General features: G+C 49.1%; 1 protein-coding gene across 1 annotated transcript in view; it reads left to right on the forward strand.

The window, feature by feature from the left end:
* NSUN2 (NOP2/Sun RNA methyltransferase 2) overlaps positions 1 to 23,633 on the forward strand; it is a 43,925-nt gene extending 20,292 nt beyond the window's left edge. Inside the window, exons 9-19 of the mRNA XM_049860872.1 lie at positions 989 to 1,119; positions 9,866 to 9,939; positions 10,690 to 10,820; positions 11,343 to 11,439; positions 15,268 to 15,452; positions 16,294 to 16,386; positions 17,088 to 17,223; positions 18,319 to 18,399; positions 19,047 to 19,185; positions 21,318 to 21,357; positions 22,495 to 23,633. Of these exons, the coding sequence (XP_049716829.1) occupies positions 989 to 1,119; positions 9,866 to 9,939; positions 10,690 to 10,820; positions 11,343 to 11,439; positions 15,268 to 15,452; positions 16,294 to 16,386; positions 17,088 to 17,223; positions 18,319 to 18,399; positions 19,047 to 19,185; positions 21,318 to 21,357; positions 22,495 to 22,963 (1,576 nt within the window). The 3' untranslated portion in view covers positions 22,964 to 23,633. The remainder of the gene's footprint in view (positions 1 to 988; positions 1,120 to 9,865; positions 9,940 to 10,689; positions 10,821 to 11,342; positions 11,440 to 15,267; positions 15,453 to 16,293; positions 16,387 to 17,087; positions 17,224 to 18,318; positions 18,400 to 19,046; positions 19,186 to 21,317; positions 21,358 to 22,494) is intronic.
* Positions 23,634 to 24,448: the final 815 nt, after the last annotated feature.

The following is a 24,448-nucleotide window of genomic DNA, read 5'->3' on the forward strand; positions in this document are numbered from 1 at the left end:
TGCTGAGTGATCGTTTCACTTAACATTTTGCTCTGTTTTTAGAAATATTTTTTGGTTGGCTTCTTTATAATGGAGCGTTCATTAAAAAAATTTGGAAAATTTATGAAAGTACAAAGAAAAAGACCATCTCACAACCCCTACAACTGCTGTTTCCAGCTGGGGTGTTCCAGTCTTGTTCTGGACACGGAGTTTTCTGAGTGTTTTCAACAGCTGTGATTATACCGTCTCTACATTTAGCATTAAACGTTACCCATCTCGTGGATGATCTAAAGTTACTAAGACGTATTCCTCAGCAGTCGCTCCAGCAGGAGCTTGTTTTTGTTAAATACTCTTACTACAATGTGTGTTGGTGAAACAGGTGGGAGTTAGATTTAGAATATACAAGGGAAATGAATTTTGATGGGAAGAAAAATCACACGTTTGTACAAGTGTGGAGGCTTTTTTATTTGGTAATTATCCATCGAGTAGTGAAATCCATTTAATATGCTCATTTGTCTATTAATCAGCTTTGTTTTACTTGTTGACACGATGGAAAAGATTAACAGGATAGTGAAAACACGTAATTAGGTATGTTACTGTAACTTGTTACTGTTGTTAGTTGCTGTCGACTAGATTTCCACTCATGGCTGCCCCCCACAGCAGAGCAGAACTGCCCCCCAGGGTTTTCTTGCCTGTAGTCTTCACAGAAGCAGGTCACCAGTCCTTTGTCTAGCAGGGCTGCTGGGTAGGTTCCAACCACCAAACTTGGTTAGTAGCCAAGAGCTTAACGTTTGTACCACCAGGGCTCCTTATCTAACTTCGCTCAGAAACCCTAAAACTTTTTTTTAAAATTATAAGGAATTGTTGATGTTACCCAGAGTATTCTGGTTTTCTTATAAGTCTACTGTAATACTTGCAATGAGTGTGTGCCATGGTGGACGTTAAGTGTTTATAAAACATGCGCATGTGGATACGTTCGGTCTGTGGTAGCCTCATGTCTTCTCCTCAGCCTGCAGCTGCGGATTGCAACACGGGGTGCCGAGCAGCTCGCTGAAGGTGGGCGGATGGTGTACTCCACCTGCTCCCTGAACCCCATTGAGGACGAAGCCGTCATCGCATCTCTCCTGGAGAAAAGCGAAGGTAGGGATGGACGCAAGCCTCCTAACAGAGTATGCTTTGCAGAAACACTGTTTATTGCTGTGGTGTGTATTCCTTCAAACCTTTTCCTGGACGCTGCTTACATGACTTGTAACTGTAGACCTTAAAACAACATATTCCTCATTAAAACCAGGCCTGTAAAATGGATTTGTCATGTTTTATGAATCATGAGGGATTTGAAAATAAAAGGACTTTTGCCCACTTTTGTTTCTCTGAGATTGAAAGGTTATGTTAGATCCCTGTTGTAATGTTTTGATGTCAAATAATATTTCTCCCTTGACGTTTCCCTGAGATGTTAACTTTCCCGTTACATTCTTGTTAGGTGCTGTCAAGTTGGTTCTGACTCACAGGAACCCTGTGTACAACAGAACGAAACCGCCCAGTCCTGTGCCATCTTCATGACCATTGTGGTGCTTGAGCCCGTTGTTGAAGCCACTGCGTCAATCCATTTTACTGAGGGTCTTCCTCTTTTTCGCCAGCCGACCTCCTACTTTGCCAAGCGTGATGTCCTTCCCCAGGGACTGGTCCTTCCTGATAACATGACCAAAGTATGTAAGATGCAGTCTCGCCATCCTTGCTTCTAAGGAGCATTCTGGTTGTACTTCCTCCAAGACAGGTTTGTTCCTTCTTCTTGTGGTCCATACTGTATTCAGTATTCTTTGCCAGCACCACAATTCAGAGGCATCAGCCCTTCTTTGGTCTTCCTTATTCATTGTCCAGCTTTCGCATGCATGTGAGGTGACTGAAAACGCCATGGCTTGGGTCGGGCACACCTTAGTCTTCAAGGTGACATCTTTGCTTTTTAACACTTCAGAGAGGTCTTTTACAGCAGATTTGCCCAGTGCAATGTGTCTTTTAATTTCTCGGCTGCTGCTGCTTCCATGGGTGTTGATTGTGGATCCAGAGAAAAGGAAATCCTTGACAACTTTCATCTTCTCTGTTTATCATGATATTCGTTATTCGTCCAGTTGTCAGGATTTTTGTTTTCTTTATGTTGAGGTGCAGTCCATACTTAAGGCTGTGGTCTTTGATCCTCATCAGTAAGAGCTTCAAGTCCTCTTCACTTTCAGCAAGCAAGGTTGTGTCATCTGCATAATGCAGGTGGTTAATGAGCCTTCCTCCAATCCTGATGCCCCGTTCTTCTTCACAGAATCCTGCTTCTCAGATTATTTGCTCAGCATACAGATTGAATAGATATGGAGAAAGAATACAACCCTGACGTACACCTTTCCTGTTTTTAAACCACACAGTATCCACTTGTTCTGTTCAGTAAGTGCCTCTTGGTCTATGTACAGATCTTGCTTGAGCACAATTAAGTGTTCTAGAATTCCCATTCTTCGCAGTGTTATCCGTAATTTGTTACAATCCACGCAGTGGAATGTCTTTGCATAATCAACAAAACATAGGTAAACATCTTTCTGGTATGCTCTGCTTTCAGCCAGAGCCTATCGGACATCAGCAGTGATATGCCTTGTTCCACGTCCTATTATGAATTCTGGCAGTTCCCCTTCAGGGTACTGCTGTAACTGCTTTTGAATGATCATCAGCAAAATTTTACTTGTGTGTGGTATTAATGATATTGTTTGATAATTTCCACATTTGGTGGGATCACCTTTCTTTGGAATGGGCACAAATATGGATGTCTTCCAGTCTGTTGGCCAGGTAGTTGTCATCCACATTTACTGGCACAGACAAGGGAGCCCTTGCAGTGCCGCATCCATTTCTTGAAACATCTCAGTTGGTGTTCTGTCAATTCCTGGAGCCTTGTTTTTTGCCAGTGCCTTCAGTGCAGCTTGGATTTCTTCCTTCATTACTATCAGCTCCCGATCACGTTACCTCCTGAAATGGTTGAATGTCAGCCAGTTCTTTTTGGTAATGTGTATTCATCCAGTCCTGATGTCATATTCTTCTTCACGTGGTCCAGCTTCTCGGATGATTTGCTCAGCATGAAGACTAAATAAGTGTGGTAAAAGGATGCAACCCTGACACACCTTTCCTGACTTCAAGCCAGGCAGCATCCATGTGCTTGGATCAAATGACTGGCTCTTGGTCTACATACAGGTTCCTCATGAGCACAGTGAAATGTTCTGGAGTTCCCCTTGAGCAGTGTTATCCATAGTTTGTTATGATCCACACAGTCGGATGCCTTTGCACAGTCAGTAAGACACAGGTAAACAGCTCTGTGGCATTCTCTGCTTTCAGCCAGGATCCATCTGACAGTGGCAGCGATGTCCCTGGTTCCACGTCCTCTTCATGATCTGGCGTGAACTTCTGGGAGTCCCTGCTGATGTACCGCTGCAACAACTTTTGAATGATCTCGGCAAGATTATATTTGTGTGATACTGATGATACTGTTCAATAATTTCGGCCTTCTGTTGGGTCACCTTTATTGAAATGGACACAGATGTGGGTCTCTTCCAGGTGGTTGGCCAGGTAGCTGTCTTCCAAATCTCTTGACATAGATGAGTGAGCACCTCCAGTGCTGCATGCATTTGTTGAAACATCTGAATTGGTAGTCCATCAATTCCCGGAGCCTTGGTTTTCGCCATTCCCTTCAGTGCAGCTTGGACTTCTTCCTTCGGTACCAACAGTTCTTGATCATATGCTCCCTCCTGAAATGGTTGAATGTCAACCAATTCATTTTGGTACAGTGACTCTGTGTATTCCTTTCATCTCTTTTTATTCTTCTTGCATTGTTCAGTATTTTGCCTGTAGAATCCTTCAGTATTGCAACTTGAGGCTTGAAGGCACGGGAACCGCTTCATCAGTAACATGGGCCGGCTCCTTACCTTGTCCCTGAACTGACTCCAAACTTGGACGGGAAAGATGGGAAAGCTTGAGAAATTCTGAGTGTGTTCTTCCCTTTTGGTTTTTTAACTCCAGTTCCTTGCACGTTTCATTATAATAGTTTGCTTTGTATTCTCGAGCCACCCTTTGAAGTCTTCCGCTCAGCTCTTTTATTTCATCGTTTTTCTGTTTGCTTTAGCTACTCTGTGTTCAAGTTTCAGAGTCTCTTCTGACATTCATTTTGGTCTTTCATGTTTTTTTAATAGTCTCTTGCTTTCTTTGTTTTTGATGCCCTTGATGTCATTTCAGAACTTGTTCCGTCTTCAGTCATTAGTGTTCGGCCTGTCAAAGCTATTCTTGAGACGGTCTCTAAATTCAGGTGGGATACACTGAAGGTTATACATTGGCTCTTGTGTGAACTTGTTCTAATTTTCTTCAGCTTCAACTTGAACTTGCATACGAGCAGTTGATGGATGGTCTGATCCACAGCTGGCCCTGGCCTTGTTCTAACTGATGATATTGTCATTGCCTCTTTCGACAGATGTAGTCAGTTTGATTCCTGTGGATTCCATATGGCGAGGTCCATCTGTATAGTTGCTGTTTATATTGTTGAAAAAAGGTATTTGCAGTGAAGAAGTTGTTGGTCTTGCAGAATTCTATCATGTGATCTCCCCGTTGTTTCTATCACCAAGTCCATATTTTCCAACTATCTTCTTCGTTTCCGACTTTCACATTCTAATCACCAGTAATTACCAATGCATCTCAATTGCACGTTTAATGAATTTCAGACTGCAGAAATTGGTAAAAATCTTCAATTTCTTCACCTTCTGCCATACTGATTGGTGCCTAAATTTGAATAATAGCCATATTAACTGGTCTTTTTTATAGGGATATTATCCTATCACTGAGAGCACTGTACTTCAGGATAGATCTTGAAATCGTTTTTTTTTTTTTTTTGACGATAAATGCAACACCATTCTTCTTCAAGTTGTCATTCCCGGCATAGTAGACCGTATGTTCGCCCAATTCAGAATGGCTAATACCTGTCCATTTCAGCTCGCTAATGCCTAGGACGTCGATGTTTGTGCACGCCATTTCATTTTTGATGATTTCCGATTTTCTTAGATTTGCACTTCGTATATCCCACATTCTAATTATTAATGGATGTTTGTAGCTGTTTATTGTCATTTTGAGTCGTGCCACATCAGCAGATGAAGGTCCGGAAAGCTTGACTCCATCTGCATCATTAAGGTCGACTCTACTTTGAGGAGGCAGCTCTTCCCCAGTCATATTTTGAGTGCCTGCCAACCTGGGGGGCTCATTTTCCGGCACTGTATCAGACAGTGTTCTGCTGCTATTCATAAGGTTTTCACTGGCTAATGCTTTTCAGCAGTGGACCGCCAGGTACATCTCTGTAGCCTGTCTTAGTCTGTAAACTCCGCCGAAAACCTGTCAGGCATGGTTGAACCTGCTGATATTTGGATACTGGTGGTGTCAGGGATTGAATTGTGTCCCCAAAAATGTGTCAACTTGGTTAGGCCATGATTCCTAGTATTGTATGGTTGTCCTCTATTTTGTGATTGTAATTTTATTTTCAAGAGGATTAGGGTGGGATGTAAAACCCTTACCTAGGCCACATCCCTGATCTAGTGTACAGGGAGTTTCCCTGGGGTGTGGCCTGCACCACCTTTTGTCTCTCAAGAGATAAATAGGAAAGGGAAGCAAGCAGAGAGTGGGGGACCTCATACCACCAAGAAAGCAGTGCCAGGAGCAGAGCTCATCCTTTGGACACGTGGTCCGTGTGTGGAGAAGCTCCTAGTCTAGAAGAGGATTGATTAGAAGGCCAACAGAGAGAGAAAGCCTTCCCCTGGAGCTGATGCCCTGAATTTGGACTTCTAGCCTCCCTTACTGTGAAAAGATTAATTTGATTGTTAAAGCAATCCACTTGTGGTATTCCTGTTACAGCAGCACTAGATGACTAAGACAGGTGGCATAGCTACCAGCATTGTGTGTTATTTTGCCATACTGTGGTGGCTTTCCCATCATTCTCTCCTTAAAACAAATAATGAGAAATTTTAAACTTATTGTGTTTCCAAGATAGAATACTACAAAATCCACGACACATGTGGGAAGTATGCTGAGGTGAGTCTGTTGGAAAGGAACGCATGTGGGTTTCCTGGGCGCAGCGCCTGCCACCACCCCCACCCCCACTCCCCCAGTAGTGTGGTCTGTGCTGTACTGTGAGCCCTGCGGCTGTTTCGCTTCAAGGGCCTTGGTCTTGAACCTGGTGTCCTGCATTTACTTTGGTTTCCTGTACATTATAACGCCACATCATTCTAAATGATGCTCACTTTGGGTAGTTAGGATCGTGTTTTTGGTAGTATTTTATTTCAGAAGGCGTATGATGAAAGGGACTGTGGAGGATATAATTTAGTAAATTTCATTGTAATAAAATTACACCTACAGGTATGTAAACTGGGCCAGATGTTAGAACAATGGAATGCCGTAGTAACGGGCTCAGATTTTGGTGTGCCATAGCTAGGAACTTCAGAAAAATAGGATTCCAGGTAACTTGAATAACACAAATGCCTGGTCTACCCTGGCCCCCATCTGCACGTACATCTCTGAGGTGCAGGAGGTAGCTTTGTGTGCACCGTTTGTGTGCCCGACTGCTGATCAGAGCCAAACTGGGGGCCACTCCTTGTGGAGCTCTGTCCAGGGGGATCTCCTGCTAAGAGGTTTTCTTTACCTGCCGTAGGTGGTCGTGGTCCCATTGTGGCTACTTGGCTTCATTCTGCAGGTTCTTTGCACACCAAGCACCCTGGAGTCGACCTCCACAGGGGCTCGCACGTCACGTCCCTCTCACATCTGCCCAGCTTTCTTTTACGTATTTAGCCTGGGGTCCCCAAGACATTTGCCACATGGCATCTCAGAACTCCAAGCATGTCCACCACGTGCAGGGCCCTCTGTGCGCCCTGGCTGGCTGTTGTGCGGGAACAGGCTGCTCCCCTTGGGACTCTTGCAGCCTTCCCACGTGGAGCCTCAGTCCCAGCATTGAAGGGACTACCCGTGTCAGACGGGTGCTTATATGGGTGGAGTATGGGTCCTTGCTCCTACTTCACTGGGGAGCATCAGCCTCCTGAAACCCACAGAAGCTCGCACAGGTCAAGCCCAAATGTCAGCAAGGGCAGGAAGAGCAGGGCAGGACAAGGAGGGGGTGCAGCGTGAGGACCGCAGCGCCTCCTGGGTGGGGCCCTGCCTGTCTGCCCAGCGAGCGCCGCTTTTGTCTGCGATGGGTACTGCGGCTCGTTGATTCCCAGCCAGCTTCCTCCCTGGCCTGTTTTTGGGATCGCGTTGTTGGTTTTCTTGTTGGATGCTGAGCATCTTTTCACAGTCCACATTTCTAGGCCATTGCTGGCTTCATTTCCTTACGTGTGTATTTGCAGGAGGGACAGGTCTTTTTTGAGAGAGCTCAATAAATAGCCCCATCTTTCCCGTCCAAGTTCTGAGTCAGTCCAGAGACAAGGTAATGAGCCGGCCCATGTTACTGATGAAGCGGTTCCTGTGCTTTCATGCACTCAGCTCAGGCGGCTCTGTCCTCCTCCTGGCATAGGTTAGGATGGATGGGACATGGAGCTCCCCTCCCAGGAGAGGCATGATGAGGGGAGCAGGTGGGAGATGGAGCCCCTGTCCCAGGAGAGAGAGCATGGGGGGCAGAAGGGAGATGGAAGCCCGTCCCAGGAGAGAGAGCATGGAGGGGCAAGTAGGAGATGGAACCCCCCTCCCAGGAGAGGCAACAAGGAGGGGGTAGAAGGGAGATGGAGCCCCCCTCCCAGGAGAGTTAACATGGGGGGGGTCAGGTGGGAGATAGAACCCCCATCCCAGGAGAGAGAGCATGGGGGGGCAAGTAGGAAATGGAGCCCCCCCCCAGGAGAGGCAACATGGCAGGGGTAGGAGGGGGATGGACCCCCCTCCCAGGAGAGATAGCATGGGGCAGGCAGGAGGGAGATGGAGCCCCTGTCCCAGGAGAGATAGCATGGAGTGGGGAAGGAGGGAAATGGAGCACCCTCCCAGGAGAGATAGCATGGGGGAGGGCAGGTGGGAGATGGAGCCCCCCTCCCAGGAGAGATAGCATAGTGGGGTCAGGAGGGAGGTGGAGCCCCCCTCCCAGGGAAGTATGAGTGAGTGGTAGTTCGGGGTCTGTGTTTGGCCACCTAGTTCAATGATGAAGGACTTTCTTATTTAAAAAAGAAGTTAAATGGATTCTTTCCCTTCAGATACCTGCGTTGACTTTTGCCTGTTAATGGCGGTGGACTTTATTCCTCCACATGAAAGCCTTTGGTTCTAACGTAGGGCGTCTTTGTTTTTCTGTTGAAAGTAGAACTAGGGGGAAATCATCCGTTTGTTACTTTTTTTTTTTTGCAGTATCTTCTGCCGTTCTTAGACCATTTAAGAGTTTTGATTGTGTATGTCTAAATTTTTATGCCGTCCAGGGAACTTAATGTCCCAACGTATCACAGTAGCCTTTCCTGTGGCTGACAGGTTTTGGGACCAAGTTCCTGGCAGCACGTTGTTTCTGAGTAGGTCTCTTCTTCGGTTACTTTCTTGTTGTGCAGGTGGTGGTGTCTGGCTTGTCCAGCAGCAGCCGTCTTTCTGGCTGTGGTGGTTTCAGACCGTGAGGGTCCCTTAGCCTTGGCCCTCGCACAGGGTCAGTGGACGGCTCTGTCTGAGGCGTTGTGCATAGACTGGGCCCCATCTACGTACTTGTGCTCAGGCCATGCAGTGTCGGGGTGTACCCTGAGGGACAGTGCCCCACCTGACAGTCCTCAGAAGCTTAGCTGGAAGAGGGATGAGTCAGCACTGGTGCCTTCTCATTCAGCTGCTGGTGGTCGGTCTTGACCAGCTCAGCTCGTTCACGAACCTTCTGGACCGGGTCCATCGAAAGCCTGACGCTCCGGCACCCTAATGGAAAGCGAAAGTGTTCAGGCAATCATGGAGGCTGCTGAGAGACTTCTCTGACGGGCCCTCCCTGGTCCGTGCCTGCCTCAGAGCACCTTGTTCTGTTGTGATAGTTGTCGTGTTGTCTGCAGCTTCTCGGTCTGTGGAGCTTTGTTAAGGTTCCCCTTCCCTGAGGCCATTGAGCCTGTGTCCGTGATGGGTGGGTGGCAGTCAGTTAAAGAGGTTTCCCATCGTGGCCCCATCTCAGTTCTTTGTACTATCGCTGCCGTAGGCCTTGAAAGTTGGGCTCGTTATGTCCTGAGGGACAATTCTAGAAAACTTAACGTGGGCCCAAAACTATATGTTTAACATTTTGCACAGTTCATCTTAAATGTTCGTTTTGGTGCTGGTGATGTTTGCAAGAAATAAGGGTGTGAAGTCCAAGACCCTCTAACTGTGATGTGGACGTGAGGCGACTCGCCCATGTGAAGTCCTGGCCTGGTGCTGCCCAAGGCCACCCCTGTGAGGAGCCCAGCCAGCCCCGGGGCTCTGCGGGTGTGTGCAGTACCCTTGGCACCCAAGGCCACCCCTGTGAGGAGCCCAGCCAGCCCTGGGGCTCTGCGGGTGTGTGCAGTACCCTTGGCACCCAAGGCCTCCCCTGTGAGGAGCCCAGCCAGCGCTGGGGCTCTGCAGGTGTGTGCAGTACCCTTGGCAAAAGCCTGCCTGAGGTATAGTTTACATACTGTGACATCCACACATTGTAAGTGACTTTTAATAGATGGACAGAGCTGCGCACACCCCCAGAGTCCACCTCTAGACCATTCCCACCACCCCATGGTCCCGCAGGCCAGTCTCGGTAACCGGAGCTATGAATTCTGTCCCAGTGCATCCACCTTTGCTGGACGCCGTGTGTGGCCAGAACGGCACGGTGCGCCCCTCGCGTACCATCCTGTGTGGAGCCTTTGTTAACCGCAGTTTTTGTTGTTTGCTCTTTTGACTCCAGGCGCTTTGGAGCTCGCCGACGTGTCTGCTGAGCTGCCGGGGCTGAAGTGGATGCCTGGGCTCTCACACTGGAAGGTAACTGTCCTGGAGGGCTGTAGTCCAAACAAGTTTGATATTTAATGTTAATTCTTAAAAAGTTTAAAGTGTTTGTGTTTGCCGACTTGAACAAATGCCACGTTTGCTGATATAGTTCAGGCTTAATTTCAAAATTGTATTCAATGACAAAGGGTGGGATTCCAGTAATGTTTTTTCTTTGTAAATGGAAAAGTTTTCCTGCCTTAACTCTAAATATGGGAACCAGCTTTGTTTATCCTCATCCCGTAAGTATAGCTGCACCTTATTTTCTTATTGGTTGAGATTCAAGCTTCGTTCCCAACACGAGAGAAGCCACTCTTCAGTTTTAAGTCAGAAATAATCTGAAGTTTGTTGGAAGAAACAAACCTGCATGAAAAATGTTCTTTTGTAATGGTTATACTGGTTTTTTGAATAATAGAATTCTAACTTTGTCTTTAGCAGAGTGTATGTAACATTGGCTCACCTGTGAAAATTGTCACAGTGTTGTATTTGCAAGTGGCCTCCCACCTTTGTGGAGAGGTGCGAGCCTACGTGTCACATGGGAGCACTCCTGCTCCATGGACAGGTGTAAGCCCATGTCACACTGGGAGCACTCCCACTATGTGGAGAGGTGCAAGCCCGCGTGTCACACTGGGAGCACTCCTGCTCCGTGGAGAGGTGCGAGCCCCCGTGTCACACTGGGTGCACTCCCACCACTGCCTTGTACTTCTCTGTCACAGAGCTGACCTGCCTCTGTCCCTTGTGTCACAGGTCATGACAAAGGATGGGCAGTGGTTTGCTGATTGGGACAAGGTCCCGCACAACAGGAACACCCAAATCCGACCCACCATGTTCCCACCAAATGACCCAGAGAAGTTGCAGGCCTTGAACCTACAGCGGTGGTAAGCTTGGGGGTGGAAGTGGGGTTTTCTGGTGAGGGTATCACTGAGTTGTAGTGGGGTGTTGTTCTGAGGCCTGGGGGCTGACCCCCAGGGTCATGAACCTACAGGCAAGTAAGTCCTTCTGGTCCCTAAGAACTGCTGGCATCAGCTTTATAACGCATGAGATCAGTTAGGGCTAGCTAGGGGTACTCTGGGTGTTACATTAACTTAAAGATCATGTGTGCCGTTCTGTGAGCGAGGTTTGTGTGAATATTCACACTAAGATGTGACTTAGCCCTGGCGGCACAGTGGTTAAAAGCTCAGCTGCTAACCAAAAGGTCAGCAGTTCGAATCCACCAGCTGCTCCTTGAAACCCTATGGGGCAGTTCTCCTCTGCCCTACAGGGTCGCTAGGAGTCAGACTTGACTCAGCGGGAACAGGTTTGGGTTTTTTGGGTTCCTTTATCTCAGGTAATCTTTGTTGTATTGCTTTAATACTAAAAGAACACACTTTAGCTGAAAAGTAAATTTTGTTTGGTTTTAGCCTTAGGATCTTACCACATCATCAGAATACTGGAGGGTTCTTTGTGGCAGTGTTAGTCAAAAACTCTTCAATGCCGTGGAATAAACGCCAACGAAAGGTATGGGTCTTTGTCAAACTAGCATCATAAGATCCTTGAGCTTTTTATAAACTTAGAGCAGAGCCTACAGGAGGGGCATGGAGGAATGTGTTCAGAGGTAAAAGGAGGGTGGGGGGGGGCTGGGGGAAGGTGTTCAGAGGTAAAAGGAGGGTGGGGAGGGCTGGGGGAAGGTGTTCAGAGGTAAAGGGAAGGTGACAGGGGTCTGGGGATGGTGGGGAGAAACTGGGGAGGGTGTTAGAGGTAAAAGGAAGGTAGGGGGAGCCTGGGGAAGGTGTTCAGTGGTAAAGGGAAGGTGGGGGGGGTGGCTGAGGAAGGTCAGGGGAGCCTGGGGAAGGTGTTCAGAGGTAAAGGGAAGGTGGGGGGGGGAGCTGGGGAAGGTGTTCAGAGGTAAAGGGAAGGTGGGGGGGCTCGGGAAGGTGTTCAAAGGTAAAGGGAAGGTGGGGGGAGCCTGGGGAAGGTGTTCAGCGGTAAAAGGAAGGTGGGGGTGGGGAGCCTGGGAGAAGGTGTTCAGAGGTAACAGGACAAGCGGGGGGGAGGCTGGGGGAAGGTGAGGGCTGAGCGTGAAGGAATGGGAACTCGTTCAAGTTTTGAGTTTTCCAGAAAGCAGACTGTCTTACTGGGGAGAAAGAAGCAGAAAAGACAGTTTTGAAGGACTTGTTCCTTCAGCATCTTAAATCCAGGTTAATGTTTCAAAATGGGAAAGACTCGGACCTGGCTCTTGGGTCAGAACCAAGCTCCTGGGCTTCGGTGGCCCATGGGGTGGGCTCGTTTCAGCCAGGTGCAAGTCTCATCTAGCCAGCCTTCCTCATCTTGAGGCCGGGGAGACCGCAGGCCTGGCTGGCGGAGCGAGGCGCAGGCCCTGTCTCTGAGGGCCCCCAGCTGCCTACTCCTCTGGGCGTGGCTGAAGCCAGTGGTTAAGATCCAGCTGGGCTTGGCTGTCTGGACACAAAGTTGAGCCTGTCGTGGTCCTCCTTGTCAGCACTGGTGATTGGAGTCACCCAGCGTTGACTAGTATGCCAGTCTGAGGGTCTGTATTGCTTGAAGACCCACGCTTGGAAACGAGGACCAGCCATGGTTCCCCAGCCCCTGGAAAAGCAGAAAGGAAGTGATTCCTCCAAGAACCTCCACAGCACCCTGGGGTGCCACTCATTCAGAATTGTACAAGCAGGGTCTCACGGTTTCGCGTTAGGTCAAAGTATTATCTCAGAGGCTGGAAATCTGTGGTCTTTGAATGCTAAAAAACCAGAACTGTCGAGTTGATTCCAACTCATGGCAACCCCAAGTGTGCTGGAGTAGAAATGCCCCCCCTAGGGTTTTTGTAGCCATGGGCTTTCTGAAGCAGATCACCAGGCCTTTCTTCCGAGGCACGTCTGGACTTGGTAAATCAGGGTGGCCTTTTGAGGACTAGAGCTGTGGTGTGGGGGCAGCACTGGCTCATAGAAACAGTGCGAGCACATGTGAAATTTTTCTAGTAGCCATGTGAAAAATAAAAATTTTAAGGAAGTATTTAATTAAGGAGCCCTGGTGGCCCAGTAGGTAAAGTATTTGGCTGCTAGCTGAAAGGTGGGCGGTTCAAACCCATCAGCTGCTCCGTGAGAGAAAGGCATGGCCGTCTAGTTCTGTAAAGATTTACAGCCTTGGAAACCCCGTGGGGCAGTTCTACTCTGTCCTATGGGGCCACTAGGAGTCGGAATCTACTCAGTTGCAAGGGGTATATGTTTTGGGTTTTTTATTTATTTAATTCCAGTATATTCAAAACATTTTTTGCATGTAATGGGTGTAAAAAAATTATTAATATTTTGTATACGCGTTGCACTGGGCATATATGAAGATCTCTAAAGTGTTAAAAAGCAAAGACATCACCTGGAAGACAAAGGTGCGCCTGATCAGTCGCGTCATAAACATGTGAGAGCTGGACAATGGATAAGGAAGGCTGAAGAAGAATTAACACCTTTGATTGTGGTGCTGGCGAAGAATAACGACTATACCATGGACTGCCAAGAGAACCAACAAATCTGCCTTGGAAGCGGTACAACCAGAAGGCTCCTAAGAAGCAAGGATGGTCAGACTACATCTCATGTGCTTTGGACATGTTATCAGGAGGGACCAGTCCCTGGAGAAGGACATCATGCTTGTTAAAGTAGAGGGCCAGCAAAAAAGAGGAAGACCCTCAACAAGATGGATTGACACAATGGCGTCAACAATGGGCTCCAGCATAGCAACAATTGCGAGGATGGCACAGGACCGGGCAGTGTTTTGTTCTGTTGTGCATAGGGTCGCTATGAGTCGGAACCGACTTAACAGCGCCTAAGAACAGCATTTTATATACTTTTCCTTCTTCACACTAAGTTTTCAAAATAGTGTGTATCTTACGTTTTAAGATACGCCTTAATTTGGACTTGGGGCTGACTTGCTGGCAGTTGATGACAAGTGGTCGATAACCGTACACAGTGATTGTGTTGCCCAGCGCAGATTCAGGCCTGTCTGAGGTGTGCCCTGAGATTGTTTTCCCGCGGTGTGTCTCCTTACCTGCCTTCGGGGCTCTGCTGACATTCTGTGTGACTACTTTTCATGGTTCCCTGCAGTCCATCTCCTCCAACGAGGTCTTTTACTTTTTGGAACAGCTGGGTGTCCTTTGCTCACTTCGGTACTCATACCCCTGCTTCCTACCTTTATGTCAGCCCTGTGCATAGTTAGCTCAGGATGTGTGTTGTGTTGTCTGCCCTGTGCGCTCACCCTCCGTGGTGGAAGGGACGAGACGTGTCACATGTGGCCAGGACTGCAGCTGGGAGCCCGTGCAGAGGTCCGTCGGTGTCTCGGGCAAGATGAGATCCCTGGTTAGGGCCGAAGAGGCTTCATGACAGCCAGGCTGTTGTGGTGGGCTCTGAGAAGCACGGCAGCATCTTGAGACATCGAGACCAGGGGAGGGAGGACACAGGCCTTCACTCACGTGGTGGGACATCTGTATGTGTTCTCCCGGAGGTGGGGCTGTGCAGAGGTGAACCTCAGCTCCACTCCAAGGCCTAGTCAGCTGTGCTGAAGGACCCTGGTTCATAAACTCACTTCATAAGCACTGGGAATTTTAGCCAGCCCTCATCATTTGCAGATTACACATTTATGAATTCGCCTACTTGCTGAAATTTATTTGTAATCCTGAAGTCAATAGTTGGTGGTTTTGCAGCCATACACTGACGTGTGCAGAGCAGAGCAAAATTTGAGTCTTCTGACGCACAAGGCCAGTTCCATTTTTGCTACTTCAGTGTTCGCAAGGGCTCATTCACAAAACCAGGTTTAGACTCTTTTGTTCTCTCAATTATGAAGTTCACTCGTTCTTTAGCAGCTATTTATTTGGTCCCAGCAGTGGGCTGCACCCTGGGGCTGGGCTCTGTCCTCCTTCCAGTGTCCATGCAGCTCTGCAGACCCCTCAGGACGTGTTCACGGGCCTGCCTTGCGTTGCAGCTGTTTGTGTGCATCTCTCCTCTCTTGCCTTGTCTTGGGGATAATATGTGTTCCTCGTGCTCTCCAGCGCACCTCCCATGGAGCAGAGGGCAGCAGGCGTTCTCACACAAGTACTCGCTGGCATTGTCACTGTAGCTGTGAAGTAGGCCCTGTGTGGCCTTTGTGGAACCCTGAGGAAACTGCCCATGGGTCTGTTTATAACAAATGTGTTTAAGATTCTGCATTGTTGTCTCTGATTTGTCTTTCTCATATCTGACGCCGTAGCAGAATCGAACTCACGGTTGATCTAGTCGACTGGCTACTCTGATTTCCTTGCAGTGGTGCAAAGTCAGTAATGCTTTTAATGAGGTAAACATCTCCCCTCTACAGCTGCCAGGGAGATCTGCAGACACCAGAGAAACTGTGCTGTCCAGCCCCACATATCTGACCAGCGGGAAAGCCACGGACCCTTCCCAGGTGGAGAGCAAGCCGCTTAGTGAAGCAGGCGACGCAGAAGTAATCCAGAGAGCCGAGGATGCAGAGAACGATGGCAATAAGAGAGATGGCGTGTGTGGGTGAGAGCCGGGCGTGTGTATGTGGATCCTGATATGGGAGAGGTGGTGCATCTGGGTGAGAACCAGGCGTGTGAAGGTCCTGAGGTGAGAGAGATGGCAGGTGAGAACCAGGTGTGTGAAGGTCCTGATGTGAGAGATGGCATGTGCGGGTCCTGACGTGAGAGAGATGCCAGGTGAGAACCAGGTGTGTATGGGTCCTGGCATGAGAGAGATGGCGTGTGTGGTTCCTGACAAGGGAGAGATGGCAGGTGAGAACACGCGTGTGAAGGTCCTGACGTGAGAGATGGCAGTCGAGAACCAGGTGTGGGAAGGTCCCGACGTGAGAGAGATGGCAGGTGAGAACCAGGTATGTGAAGATCCTGACATGACAGAGATGGCATGTGCAGGTCCTGATGTGAGAGAGATGGCAGGTGAGAACCAGGCATGTGAAGGTCCTGACATGAGAGAGGGTGTGTGTGGGTCCTGATGTGAGAGAGATGGCAAGTGAGAACCAAGCGTGTGAAGGTCCCGGTGTGAGAAAGATAGCGGGTGAGGACCAGGTATGTATGGGTCCTGACATGAGAGAGAAAGGGGAGAGACAGTATGTGCCGGTAGGAACTGGGCATGTACAGGCCCTGATGTCCTCGGCCCTTCCAACCCCTCCGATTGAATGTACTCCCTGTGCCGCTCCTGTATTGGTCTTGGCTGCATGGCAGGCTCTAGGGCAGGGCTGCGCAAGCAGCTGGGGTGACTGTTCAGAGTCCATGGCCAGGTGGGGCTGAGGACGGGGGGAAGAGGTGCTTTGGTATTAATGTCATCACCCAAATTGTGGATTCATTTCTCTCGTTCCCACTATCTCTAGTCCTCCTCCATCAAAGAAAATGAAGCTCTTTGGATTTAAAGAAGACCCATTTGTGTTTATTCCTGAAGACGACCCATTGTTTCCACCTATCCAGTAAGGATTAATTTCTCCTTTTAAACTCCACACTGAAGGCCTTTACCATAGAGTTAGAAGTGCACACCTAGCTGCCTGTAGCCATTGTTGCTTCAGGCGTGGCTCTGTGGAGCTCTTTACCCATTTAACTGCACATGAAGCTGTTCAGCCCAGCGTTAGGTGAGCAGGGGCCGAGTCAGATGACAGTGAGATGAAAAACCGGCTGATCCCCCGAGCCTCTGTGACTCACGTGGGGTTAAAGAGGCAGGGTCAGGCCGCTGGTTCAGTTCCGTCTTCGGGAATGCAGACGGGTGGGTCCAGCGGAGCCTCCTGAGGAACTCCACGGGTAGAAGCCAGGGAGCCGTCTTGCTGGGCTATCCTTTACTCATTACATTTCTGCACACATTTTCCAGAGTTGTCACTTAGGCTTGACAGAAATCTGTAGAAATCCCTCTTAACAAGTCTCCGGGATGGTATGGGTGCTGGGGTCGCAGTTGTGTGGGAGATGTGGCCCTTGCTGTAGAAACCCCCGATCTGGGTGCAGCCCAGGAAACACCACATGGAGCTTCAGGTATGGCTGGATCACAGCGACAAGGTGGTGACTCTGAGTGCCTCAGAGCACCCCAGAGCAAGCTCTCGGAGTCTGGGGGGAGTGAGGCCTATGGAGACCCGCCGCCACCTTTTGACCTCTGCTTGAACGAGCAGCTCTCTTTTGTCTGTAGGAAATTTTATGCTTTGGATTCTTCGTTCCCCAAGATGAATTTGCTAACTCGCACGACAGAAGGGAAGAAAAGGCAGCTATACATGGTTTCCAAGGAGCTGAGGAACGTGCTGCTGAACAACAGCGAGAGGATGAAGGTGTGGGCCACAGGCGGGGCTGGGTGACAGGGTGGGGCCGGGTGACCAGGGGCAGGGCCCTGTTACAGCGGTATGGGTGTGTCTGCACCCCTGCACGTGTGTCATGGAGGAGCCGACCCAGCCGTTCTGCCGTGCTGCCTGATGGCTGTGAACACAGAGGCCGAGAGCACGGAGACCACCACGTTGTTGTCAGCCGCCGGCCCTGACTCCCCTGAAGTGGGCGGAGCGGGCCTGCCGCCATCCTTCCTTGGTGGGTGGGCACTGGGAGCTCGTGGCTAGTGTTCTGGGAAAGACTGGGGCTGGGGGCTGGGATAGCTGCTGTGCTGGGCCCCTTGTTGCCAGCCTTCTGAGAAGCGGGCCATTTTCAGGCCCCGTGTTTGCTTCTGTGCCCCCATTTTCCCCACCTGTCCCCTTTTCCCTCTCTGTTTCATCCACCTGGTCTCTGTGTGTGATCTAGGGGCCTGAGGGTCCCAGAGTTCTTGTGGGGTCCACGAGGTTAAACATGTTCCCATAACAGTGCTTGAAGTCGTTTGCCACATTCCTCTCCTGGTCCCCCAGGGCCACGTGGGGTGGTGGTGTCCTTGCACTTTGTGGCCAGGAGGGTGTGTGCTTGTGTGCTCTTGTGCTTTGAAGGTCTCTCGGGATTAACGCCTTTTGTGGTGATTATCGGTGGATATGAGCCATGCAGACAGACCCCGCTTAGAGTGTATGTCAGTCCCGAGACCAGCAAGCTGGAGGACCTCCTTGCAGTCAGACTGCTTTCTGGGTGTCCCACTTTCTGCCCCTTGCAGGATGTCCCATGCTGCCTTCCCCTGTCAGGGTGTCCGTACCTCCTTTGCCCTTTCAGGGTGTCCCCTGCTCCCTCCCCCTGTCAGGTTGCCTTCCGTCCCTCCCTGTCAAGGTGTTCCCCCATCCTTCCCTCTTTCAGGGTGTCCCACCCACTCCCTCTCAGCAGCTGGTTCAGCCCTGCCTCTTGGAGTAAAAGGAACTGTTTAATGGATTGTCCTGACTGTTTAAGTGTGTGTTTTGCCTCATTTTTCCCTTGCAGGTTACTAACACAGAGATAAAAGCCTTGTCCTCCTTTTTCCCTTGCAGGTTATTAACACGGGGATAAAAGTCTTGTGTCGCAGTAACAGCGGCGAGGAGTTTGCTTGTGCCTTCCGGCTCGCACAGGAGGTAATTTGGGAAATGGGCTTTGATAGCATTAGCCACGAGTGAATACCACATCTAACGTGAAAAACGAGTGCCTTCATACCTCAAGTATGTGCTGCTTTTTCCTTTATTGGTTTGCTTTGTTATTTTGTTTTTAACTAACTGGAACTTTAAAGGGGGGAGAACAGTGCAGACGACTGCCATGCCCTTTGTCCACATCCACCAGAGTGTGCACGCTGTCCGGCTGCTGTCGTCTGCCCTGTCCTCTGAGGGCACGTCAGGGAATCACCTCCTGTGCCCCTTTGATACTTGGGTGTCGTTTTGTAGTGACCACGGCCAAGAATGGAGCAGAGTGTGTGCTGTTACCCAGTCCACAGTCTGCATTCCAACCCCCCCAGTCAGCTTCCAGGTAGCCTTGGAGCCTCTGCACCCGCCCTGAGGCGCAGGCACAGCCCAGCACCCAGCACTGGTTGACAGTGGGATTGCTCATCCCATTGGCTCGGCTTCTGGGCCTGGGCCATGTCCTCAGCGTTTGTGTGCCAGTCTCCTGCCCAGTGAGGGGTGGGCTAGCATGGCTGCCTGCGGGGCTGTGCCCGGGCTGGGCCCACAGGAATTGTTGTTGCTAACAGTGACTAGTGACGTCATGGTGCTCTCTCCCTTTGCTGTCGTAGGGAATATACACGTTGTATCCGTTCATTAAGTCGAGGATCGTTACTGTGTCCGTGGAAGATGTTAAAACACTGTTAACCCAGGAAAATCCGTTTTTTAGAAAACTGAGCAGTGAGGCATACAGCCAAGCGAAGGACATGGGTAAGCAGTGGGAACCAGGTAGATGGAACTCGAGTTATCTGTAAACACAGTGAGGTTTGACCTCTTTATCAATCACGTGTTTCAGTACTTTGCTGCCTTTGACCAGCCACGTCATCATGCAGAAGGCTTCATAGAAATATAATTTAGCATTAGGTACATTAAGGGTCAGAAGCATGTTTGGGGACTGTTGTACTTCTTGGAAACTTTATGAGGCAGTTCTCTGTTCTGTAGGGTCACTATGAGTTGGAATTGACTCGATGGCACTGGGTTTGGTTTGGGCTTGCTATATTTCTCCTTGGAAATCCTGTGAGGCAGTTCTACTCTGTTCTGTAGGGTTGCTATGAGTCAGAATGGATTCGATGGCAACGGGTTTGGGTTTCTTTTTTAACACTTCTCCAAGGTCTTTCCTGGTGCAAATACTTAGGCGCTCGGCTTCTCGCAGAAAGATTGGTGGCTCAGGTACACACAGTGTGCCATGGAAGGAAGGCCTGGCAATCTGCTTCGCTAAAGAGTACAGCCAAGGAAACCCTATGGAGCGGTTCTACTCTGTCACATGGGGTCACCATGAGTCGAAATTGACTTGATGGCAACGGGTTTATTTTCTTTGTTCTGGTATGTACTTCTTAGAAGTCCCCAAGTGGTGCAGGCAGTTAACGTGCTCACTGCTAGCTCATTGCTAACCAAAAGCTTGGAGGTTCACGTCCACCTAGAGGTGCCTCAGAAGTAAGGCCTGGTAATCTGCTTCCAAAACATGAACTACTGAAAACCCTATGGAGCACAGTTCTGCTCTGACATGTGGGGCCACCAGGAGTCGGGGTCAACGCGGCAGTGGTGGTTTTTTCCTACTTCCCTGCTCTGGTGGTGCCCTGGCACTGCCTGGCACCCTAGCGTGGTTCTGGGCTGGTGTCTGGGCCTGACTGCTGTTGAGCAGCTCCTCGGAGGCGGGGCCAGTCTTCTGGGCAGCTGTAGTGGCCACCAGCCAAACTCCAGAGCCGTCTGCCCTCCACGAGGGGCCAGGGAAGGGCCTAGGTGGAGGCACAGTGACCAGGTCTGGGGTCCCGGATCCCCACGTGCTGTAAAGACATGAGGCCGTGGGCATAAAGAGTCTGTTTGAGTTAGCATTTTAGTCCTCACAGCACTGTGTTGCAGCGAGTCCGGGTGTGGTGCTAGCCGGCCAAAACAGGACTGGTGGCTCTGCTGCTTGCCCGTTCCACAGACTTAAGAGGGCTCTGCTGGCTTTCCCTGAGAGTGAAAATAACCCTCCACGCTATCCTGACTCTCTATTTCGCTACCGTTTATTTTTTTTGTAACTGATGGTTTAATGTTCCTGGCTCAATTTGATGCCAACTGCACAGATCAGCAATTGCGGTTATCTACTCATCTCACTCGTGTTTACAGTTAAAGGTCTGGAAGCACATAAGGCATGCTTTGCTGGGTCTGCTTCCTCCTCTTGTCTCCTCAGACAAGAACCCTGGTTGAAAGTACACATTATCTTAAAGGAATAGGTAACTCCTTGTGCTTTTTATATGTATGTATATATATATATTTTTTCTTTTAATCCCACACTCAGATAATTGTAGTATGATTTTTGACAATTTTTATGTGTTGTTTCTGGGAGCTGGAGCTATTACTTGCTAGATCTTGAATTTTGAGTCTTAAACAGAGTTAATCCCTAGCCTCCTGCTTCTGATGGTGACTTGCTAAGTAGCCTCACCTTAAATCCTGGACAGACTTTGGCTCAGTCCTCTTCCAGTGTGTCTTTACCGCACCCTTGGGCGCTTTGCTTGCTGCTAGCCTCACACATTTAGCAGTCTTGTCTCCGTCCAGGTCTGGGGCAGGCCAAAAAAAAAAAAACCCAGTGCCGTCTAGTCGATTCTGACTCATACCGACCCTGTACGACAGAGTAGAACTGCCCCGTAGGATTTCCAAGGAGTGGCTGGTGGATTCGAACTGCCAGCCTTTTGGTTAGCAGCCATAACTTTTAACCACTGCTCCACCAGGGCTCCAAGGGCGTATATTATTTGTCATTCTCATCCCTCAAAATATTTAACCAATGCTGGGCCCCCGAGTGTGCTTAGCAAATGTGTCCCCTGGCTGGGACACTTGGCAAACCCTGTCCGTTTCTCTTCCAGTGAAAGGGAGCATTGTCTTGAAGTACGAACCAGACGCTGAGTGAGTAAACACATGTCCTGTGGTGAGGTGGGTGGGAACTCTAGGGCGTTGAGTGTGAGTAAATACATGTCCTGTGGTGAGATGGGTAGGAACTCTAGGGTGTTGAGTGTGAGTAAACACATGTCCTGTGGTGAGGTGGGTAGGAACTCTAGGGCATTGAGTGTGAGTAAACACATGTCCTGTGGTGAGGTGGGTGGGAACTCTAGGGCGTTGAGTGTGAGTAAACACATGTCCTGTGGTGAGGTGGGTAGGAACTCTAGGGCATTGAGTGTGAGTAAACACATGTCCTGTGGTGAGGTAGGTGGGAACTCTAGGGCGTTGAGTGTGAGTAAACACATGTCCTGTGGTGAGGTAGGTGGGAACTCTAGGGTGTTCAGTGTGAGTAAACATGTCCTATGGTGAGGCAGGTGGGAACTCTAGGGTGTTGAGTGTGAGTAAACATGTCCTGTGGTGAGGTAGGTGGGAACTCTAGGGTGTTGAGTGTGAGTGAACACATGTCCTGTGGTGAGGTAGGTGGGAACTCTAGGGCGTTGAATGTGAGTAAACACATCTTCTGTGGTGAGGTAGGTGGGAACTCTAGGGTGTTGAGTGTGAGTAAACACATCTTCTGTGGTGAGGTAGGTGGGAACACCAGGGCATTCAGTGTGAGTAAGCACATGTCCTGGGATGAGGTAGGTGAGAACTCTAGGGCATTCAGTGTGAGTAAACTCAAGTCCTGTGGTGAGGTAGGTGGGAACTCTAGGTTGTTTAGTGTTCTCATTGGTGGGGGGATAGGGTAGAATGGTCTTGGAAACCTTTTGTGAACATTCCCCCAAAAACAGTATTGTGGACATTTTAGAACTGAATTGGTACTCTTGTGTGTCATCATGAACAGTCAGCTCAGGCTAAATGCATGTCTGTTGAGAGAATGAAGTGTATAGTACTTTCTTTGCATGCTTTAGAATTCAAATTCCAAATTTTGTCTTGCATAATAAATGTAGAGGTTGGAGAGTTTAAAGAGTTGGTGGACTCTTGTCATTTTTGTCATTGATTGAGCCAGTATCTGTTGGTGACCTGTCACACTCTGGGCCTTGTTCCAGGCACTGGGATGTAGGGCTGGTGGTGATCAAGTCCTCACATGAACCCATTTGTTTGTAGGAAACCAGAGACCCTCCAGTGTCCCATTGTCATGTGTGGATGGCGTGGAAAGGCCTCATTTCGAACTTTTGTTCCCAAGAATGAGCGGCTTCATTATCTCAGGATGATGGGGGTGGAGGTGCTCGGAGAGAAGAAGAAAGAAGGGGTCATCCTGACCGATGAGGACACCACCAACTCTGGGCCAGCAGAGATTGAGATGCAAGCAAAGGAGGTTGGCGACCGAGACGGGGCAGCGGGCAGCAACACGGCTGGGAATGGCAGCCCAGATGGGGCAGCAGGCGGTGACACGGCTGGGAATGGCAGCCCAGACGGGGCAGCGGGTAGTGACGTGGCTGGGGATGGAGGCCCAGATGGGGCAGCAGCAGGAGACAGTAGCCCAGATGGAGCAGCAGGCGGTGACGTGGCCAGGAATGGCAGCCCAGACAGGACAGTGGGTGGTGATGCAGCTGAGGACGGCATGCCCCGGTGAGGCCAGGTCCCAGGGAAAGCATGGCCACACTTGGGGACGGGTTTACAATGGTGCGGCTCACACAGAACATCCGGGACTTTGACTTGGACATAGGTGGTTGAAAGGCCAGAAGCGGGTGGAAAGGGAAAGTGAGCCCGCTGCTTTTACAGGGAGCCCCAGCTGCTTCCATGTTGCTTGTTTTGCTTTGTTCCTTTGTCTGTGCTGGGTTTCATGTGTCTGTGGCTGGTAGTAGACCTTTACCGGTAAGGTCTTACTTCTACCAGGAAATAAAATAAAACTGCCCTTACAGAAATTTTCAGGCCCCTTTTGTTATGCCTATGTCGGTCTTAGGGTCCGGTATTTTTAAATAATTATTATTTATAAAAGAGTCTGTAAGTGCTTATGAACTCAGAAAATTATCTTACGAGCTTTAATAAATGTATCGAGCTGCACCTCACTGGTGTGACATTAACGTGCAGGGGGGTTAATCTGAGGCCTCGGATGACGTCGGTGCCTTCTGTAATAAAGGGTCCGGTAAGAGCCGTGCTGTGTGTCTTGACCTCAATTATGAGAGTGTTGTATGTGCTTTCATTGAATGGAGTGCTTTGCAGTTTTTATTTTTAAAGTGGGATTTGGGATCCTTGGAATAGGTAAATAAAGAGTTATTAATTATAAGGTGTATCTGTGTTTGACTTTTGTTCTTATTCCTGATGAGGCAGAAAGAAGAAACTTGCATGGGAGAAAGATGTGGCATTCTGCTTCCATAAAGATTTATAGCCTTGGAAACGCTGTGGGGCAGTTCTGCTCTGTCCTCTAGGGTCAGTATGAGTCGGAATCGACTTGATGGCAGTGGGTTTGGTTTTGGGGTATACCGGAATATAATTTCACCAGATAAGACTTAGAGCATTTTAATAAATAACCTGAAGGTTATTTACATAAAGCCAACTTCTTCTGAAAACGTGTTTTTCTTAGAAATCAGAGTTTTCGGGGGAAAAGAGGAAACATTACAGCAAATTTGCTCAAACCTTCCTGGAGGGTTGTGGAAATGTTTGCACTCTCCGTTCACATTCACCAGTTGAAGCTTCTGAGGCAGTGTTTGTTTTCTGAACATTTTCGGAACCTGGAGAAGTTGGAAAGTTCTTAGAAGGGGGGATGCCAAAACAGTACTATGCGTTGACGTGAAGAACCAAAGAGAGCGACTAACAAAGCTCTACTGAAGCTGCTTCTGAATTCTACCCTGTTCTTCATCCATGCGTGCGAGTCTTGTTTTCCTGTGCCCAGTTTGTTTGAGCGATGGATTCTTCCAGAAATGGAAAAACTGGCAAGCCGTGATAAAACCCACTCTAATAACAAAGCTGAGCTTTTGATCGTTTTTCCGTTTGATCCTCTTTAAGGATTAAAATGAATAATGCCGTTAGTATACTAAAGAAAGGGAGGGAACAGAAATGATATTGAATACTTTATGTGATGTCTTTAATCTTAGAGGTATGGCAACTTCATAGAAAA

Source organism: Elephas maximus, chromosome 2 (genome assembly GCF_024166365.1).
Source record: "Elephas maximus indicus isolate mEleMax1 chromosome 2, mEleMax1 primary haplotype, whole genome shotgun sequence".
NCBI classification, from domain to species: domain Eukaryota; kingdom Metazoa; phylum Chordata; class Mammalia; order Proboscidea; family Elephantidae; genus Elephas; species Elephas maximus.